Source organism: Myotis davidii, unplaced genomic scaffold (genome assembly GCF_000327345.1).
Source record: "Myotis davidii unplaced genomic scaffold, ASM32734v1 scaffold2027, whole genome shotgun sequence".
NCBI classification, from domain to species: domain Eukaryota; kingdom Metazoa; phylum Chordata; class Mammalia; order Chiroptera; family Vespertilionidae; genus Myotis; species Myotis davidii.
Window position 1 is genome coordinate 738632 of NW_006297890.1, and position 6000 is coordinate 744631.

A 6000-nucleotide genomic window follows, 5' to 3' on the forward strand; every position below is an offset into this window, starting at 1 on the left:
TGGATATCAGATATTTACATTGCGATTCATAACAGTAGAACATTACTGTTCTGAAGTAGCAACAAAAATAATTTTATGGTTGGGTCACAACATGAGGAACTGTATTTAAAGGGCCAGAAGGTTGAGAACCACTGCTTTATGGGCTATACTGCTTTGTGCTTGTGCTAACACCTATAATGTTTTCAGACTCTTAAGTTGAAGTCTAGTTTTTGCTTCTTTTTTGACTCACATATTGTGGGCCAGTGGATGCCAGAGAGTTTTTCTCAGTGTTCCTGCTCCCCATCAGATTTAAGTTGTCCTTTTATGCCTGCATTGCAGAGGGCATGTGGTCTTTCGCTGTGAACTTGTCTTTCCTCCAGTGGTAGGCAACTATCGCTTGTTTTCAGTACTAGACTGGTAGTGGGAGCAGGGCTGTTTTCTGTTATACTCTCTTGTCCTTGTGTTAGGTAGACTTTACCGTGTACCTGTGGTTGGTCTTGAACAGTAGTTTTCTGCCTCTGCCCTCGTGAGAACCCCCCTCTGTCATATCTTGTACACAAGAAGATGTTATGTCTTTCCCACGTGGGTAGCCACTTACCCTCTGGGTAGCAGTTATCTCTGCAGGCATTCTAGGGGCCAGAGGGGTTCTGTCCTGTCACCAGAGCAGATTGGTTTTGCTTCTACTTCTCAGAAGCAGCAGATCTGGCCTCTGCAGGCGAGAGGATCTGTTGCTGTCTCCTCCAACAGCTTAAAGCGTTTGCTTTGTAAGAGGAGAAGTTCCGTGGAACTGGTTAGGGCTGTGTGTCCTCCCCCAGCAGTCAGAGGTCCCCTCATTCTCCCCACGCTGCAAGGGAGTTTCTTGTCCTCAACCTTCTGATACATCCAGTAGAGGCCCAAGGAAAGGGCTCCCCATAAATGCGATGTCCCCTTGTGTCTTGACACCCAACTATTCTAAACTAGACATTAGCCACCACTAAGGCTTTGATGATTTGTTAAAATTTTAGTTGGCCTCTTCTTACCCATTTGCATCTAGGAGACAACTTTTACCTGTACCCTGCCAAGGTGAAATGGCTCGCATGTCTCTTCTTTCATTGGAGGGACTTGTCCCTCTTTAGAATTCAGATTATTTTATTGCCTTGTGACCTCAGGTCTCTGATACAATCAAGAAAATTATGTCCTTATGGAGTATTCAGATTTGTTCTTGTTTATGTGGGAGGGATATTCTTTGCAGCTCTCTGTGTCCTGAGGGCAGAAGTCTCTAGGAATCCATGTCTTTTTTAAACTCCTGAGATGACTCCAATGAACACACAGATTGAGGAACATGTCTAAGAAAAAGGATTTTTATTCCTAAGAATCTACTTTAGAGAACTGCTTTATAAATATAGAACTGCTTTATAAATCTGCTTTGTAGAACTGCTGTTGGTGCGAGTGTAATTAGAATTATAAAGCTAATTCTACTATAGTCTTCTACTATTTTGAAAATAGAACATTTAAAGATTTAAAATACAGGCTAATCAAGTGAATAGGTTTACCTGCTTCTCTCAACCACGACTAGACTTTTTCTGGTCTTTGACTATAAATTCTGCTTTCCACTCCTCATGACTGGTTTGATTTTTATCAGAAGGGAAGCTATTTACCTAATGGTTTTCACACAAATGATTGAAGGCAGTAGTCTGATTTCCAGGGGTCACTTATCTACTAAAATTCCAGTTCACCTTGATCTCCAGCTAAGATCTCAGCTACTCTGGACAAAGAAAGCATTTTAGCAGTAAAAAAAAAAATAAATTAAAAAATATATCTCACCAGGTCTCTTTCTTCACGCACATATTTTCCATCGGCAGAATCGCATCGCCAAGCGCAGCAGGAAGCTGGTTGACTATGACAGTGCCCGCCACCACCTGGAGGCTTTGCAGAGCTCCAAGAGGAAGGACGAGAGTCGAATCTCTAAGGTAGGGAGTGATCTTTCTGTTGAAACCATTCCATGTTCTGTGGCCTATAGCAACTTTGCTTCTAAAAATGAAATATTTCCTTTTTAAAGGATATTGGGATCAGGACGGAGTTTAAACTGAAACATGGCGCTTGTGGGCCTCTTTCCATAATTTTGAGTTGAAGATAAGGTTTCTGATATTATTGTCGAGTTCTCAGGGGTGACACGACTCGTGCATTTTGATCAGAGTAGACTTGGCCCCCCAACAATGCTGTAGGATCAGAGAAAGTAGTGTGTTCCTGTACTTCTCTCTGTGTTTGTGCTCCACCCTGATGCTAAAGTGCAGATGCAGATAGGGAACTGAGTTTGAAAATCTCAGACATAACTTGTGATTGAGAGTACAGACATGTGCTAGATTTGCATAGCATTCATTTTCTTTAGGAAACCCATTTTAGTAACTTTTACAGTATGTCATACATTTACAGATGCCACTTAATTTATGACACCTGATAACTACTCCCTTCTCTTCCAGTCTTGCTTCCTCCTCTCTGCCTACACACAGCTGCCTGGTCTTCCTACAGCACATATTTAGATATGTTTCTCATTGCTTACGTCTTTTAATGGCTTCCATTGCCTGTAGAAAAAAATTAAATTGCTTAGCACAGCATGTGCAACCTTCTCTATTTGGTTGTGACTCATCCCTTTATCCTTATCAACTTCCATGAATTTTTTCCCTCTCCTCTCCTTCTGTGCACTCATCCTGAGCTAGAGGCTCCATGACCTACATATCAGTTCCTGAGCAGCCACAATAACAGCTGTTCTTCATGTGAGGCCTCAGAGGTACCAGCCACATGTTCAACACTTCATCCACGTCACCTTTCCTTAATACTCCCACCACCTGTCAGTGGGCATTACTACCTCCATTTTATGAATGAGGTAGCTGAGGTAAAAAGTGATAAGACAAATTCACAAGGTTCGTGCACTGAAATTCCAACCCAAGGAACTCTATCTTTACATATTGCAATGCTTTAGCCTCTCCCTTCTTCAAGATTCAGTTAAAAAAATATTACCTTCTCTATGGAGCCTTTCTTTCCACCATCTTCCACAACAACATACTTCATAACATTTTACAAGTCCTGTCTTTCAATGTAATTTAGACTTCCCACTAGACTGGGGATTTCTTAGGGAAGCATCCATATTCACATCCAGAGCCGTGTGTAACAGGCCGTTAACAGATTTTTATAGAATGAATGAATCTGCCAGAGAATGTAAGAGCCCATTATATTTAATTCAGTTTTCCTAAAACTTAATATTTCACATTTATTGAAAAAAATATGTAGGTAATAAGCAGAGTGATTTTTCTTCTACCCAAAATGTTTTCAGGCTTCCATAAAGCTATTCCTATTTTATATTAAACTAGTAGTGGCCCAGTGCATGAAATTTGTGCACTCAGGGGAGGAGGGGTTCCCAGCCTGGCCTGTGCCCTGTTACAGTGTGGGAGCCCCGTGATCCATTGCCCCAAGGAGGTAGGCCCTGCCCACCCATCTGGGGCTCCTTGATGGATTGCCCCAAAGAGGTAGGCCGGGGAAGGCCTGTGGACCCCTGGGGCTGGCCACCGCGGAGGCCTGCGGACCCCTGATGCAGGCACATGGAGAGGCCTCAGCCATGCCCCACCTCCCCTCCCTGAAGCTGCAAGTCCCCGCCCACCATGCCTGCTGCGCACACAGCCTCCAGCTGATTGGTCGTTATGGGTGAGGGCATCCTGACCATTTGCATATTACCCTTTTATTAGTATAGATGATTAAGTTGAAATGGCTTGTGTTATGTGATTTTTTTTTAGTGTAAACACATGTTATGTGTCATTTCTAGGCAGAAGAGGAATTTCAGAAAGCACAGAAAGTGTTTGAAGAGTTTAACGTTGACTTGCAAGAGGAGTTACCATCGTTATGGTCAAGGTAAAGATGTTCTTGTACAGGTTGTACCTGTCCCTTTTAGAAGTTTAAGAACAGTGAATATACAGTGAATATGCCGTATCTTGTCCTTGTTGCCTGTGACAGTTCAGCGCTGTCAGTGGAAGTGTTCTATGTCAACGCTTTCCCATATGGGAGATACTTGCCACATGTGGCTGGCTGTTGAGTACTTGGAATGTAACTGAATTTTAAATTAAGCTTATTTAGGTTTGATTCACTTAGATTTAAATAACCTCATGTAGCTAGCAGTTGCCATATTGGATGTCACAGTTAAACCTTGATATAGTTATCAAGTGGAGACTCAAATCTCAATTAAAGGCATTAGGAGAATTTCCCTTAACCCTGAAGTTTACAAGGATGCCCTCTCACATAGCATTTACACTCAAGAAACTTATTCTAAGGAAATAAATGGTAAAGCTGTGCACATTTTAATTCATAGATCTTCATTAGGATTTGGTTCATCATAGTGACATATTAATGAAAATAAAACAGTACTCATCAATCAACTTCAGCTACCTCCCCCCATCAGCACCCACCTTCTGTTTAAATCTGACCTGCTCTTGAGGACAGCCTACGTTTGTCTTCTCAAACAGATGTTCACAGCTGGCACAGGACTCCTTATTCCCCTCACCTCTCCAGTTTCTTTAGCTATTTCTGTCCGATCTAGTTATTATTGATATTTAGTCATGTATGGCCTTTGTGATAACTTTAACATTTACACCCTGCTTCTTTCCCTTACCAGTATTAATGGAGCCTGTGTTCATTAATCAGTCTCCTCTAGTGAGATTGCTAGTTCTTGGAGCCACCTTATCCCACCACCAGGCATGCACCCAGTGTTGGATAAGCCCTTTGTTGAGTAATGGAGGGGAGGTATGAGGAATCACTGACTGGTTAACTGGGGTCCTGGAAAAGGGGTGCTGAGTTGTCACATAAAGTGCCCAAGAAGACTTCTCTGCCAACAGTACAATGAGTCGGGTCCCCTGCACGGTTGTCGGCATCTGCAGTCTCTTCCCTCCCATGCAGCTTTTGCCTTAGTTACTTTCTCAAATGCACATCCAGGCCCTCTCCTTTCCCCTCTCGCAAACGTGGCCAGAGGCCACCAATAACCATTGCCTGCAGATAAACACTGTGCTTTGCAGTCAGGAAGGTCCTCTGTCTCAGAGCACAGGTCTATACCACCAGGCTCTGTCTCCTTGGCTTCCGGTCTGACTCTCTTTAGTACTTACTATTTCCCAAGCACCTTCTACCATGGTTTTCTTTATTAATATATGTTTACGTATGTTTATATAATGTCAAGGCCTGAGCTTCGAGCAGGGTCAGGTTAGAAGGGGTCAATGGGGGAAGTGGGAGGACATATGTAATACTTTCAACAATAAATATTTATTTAAAATACAGTTTTGCTCACTGGTCTTTCCCTTCCATTCTTTCCTCTTGGTAGACGAGTTGGATTCTATGTCAATACCTTCAAAAATGTCTCTAGCCTTGAGGCCAAGTTTCATAAGGAAATTGCTGTGGTGAGTAATGATGATTGCTTTTACATATGGAATATAAAGTAAAGAAACATTTATTCTGGAACAAATGAAGTGGCATAGCATACAAAGAATGCGGTCACTTGCATGTTGTTTTTAATAGTGTATTATTACTCTTAGTAATATTCCCACAAATTTTTTGTTATGACCATATAGTTCTTTATATCTGACAAAGATTTTAGTGCGTGGGCATACAAACATGCTCTCACGAATCACTTGCTGCTTTGATTTCTCTTCTGAAATTACTTTTGTCATTGTCACAGTTTCAGAGTTTTGAGTTTGTTTGTTTTTCTATCAGTTTTTAATGTTGGAGTTTCAAGTGATACTTTAAGCTGAGGAAAGTATGTCTCCAAATATTCAGATAATCAGCAGATGTGCTGTCCATTGGTGCTCTCTGGCTTAGCAACTGGTTGTTTGTACGACTTTATCTCTAGCAGAGTCCATGTAAACAGTTACTTTTTTTTTGTTTTCTGTTCTGTACTCTGGTTAAGAAATATGTTTAAAGTTTTAAAAGTTTATTTGTGTTTGTGACCTTTTTGACACAAATTCTAACTTTTCAATAAACCTTTTTGGGGGGCAATAGCCTGAGTAGGCA

At 41.6% G+C, this 6000-nt stretch overlaps 1 protein-coding gene across 1 annotated transcript in view; it reads left to right on the forward strand.

Moving 5' to 3' along the window:
• The window catches only part of AMPH (amphiphysin), a 101647-nt gene that overhangs the window by 49569 nt on the left and 46078 nt on the right, over positions 1-6000 (forward strand). The window contains exons 6-8 of the mRNA XM_015570468.1: positions 1821-1928; positions 3776-3861; positions 5315-5390. Of these exons, the coding sequence (XP_015425954.1) occupies positions 1821-1928; positions 3776-3861; positions 5315-5390 (270 nt within the window). The remainder of the gene's footprint in view (positions 1-1820; positions 1929-3775; positions 3862-5314; positions 5391-6000) is intronic.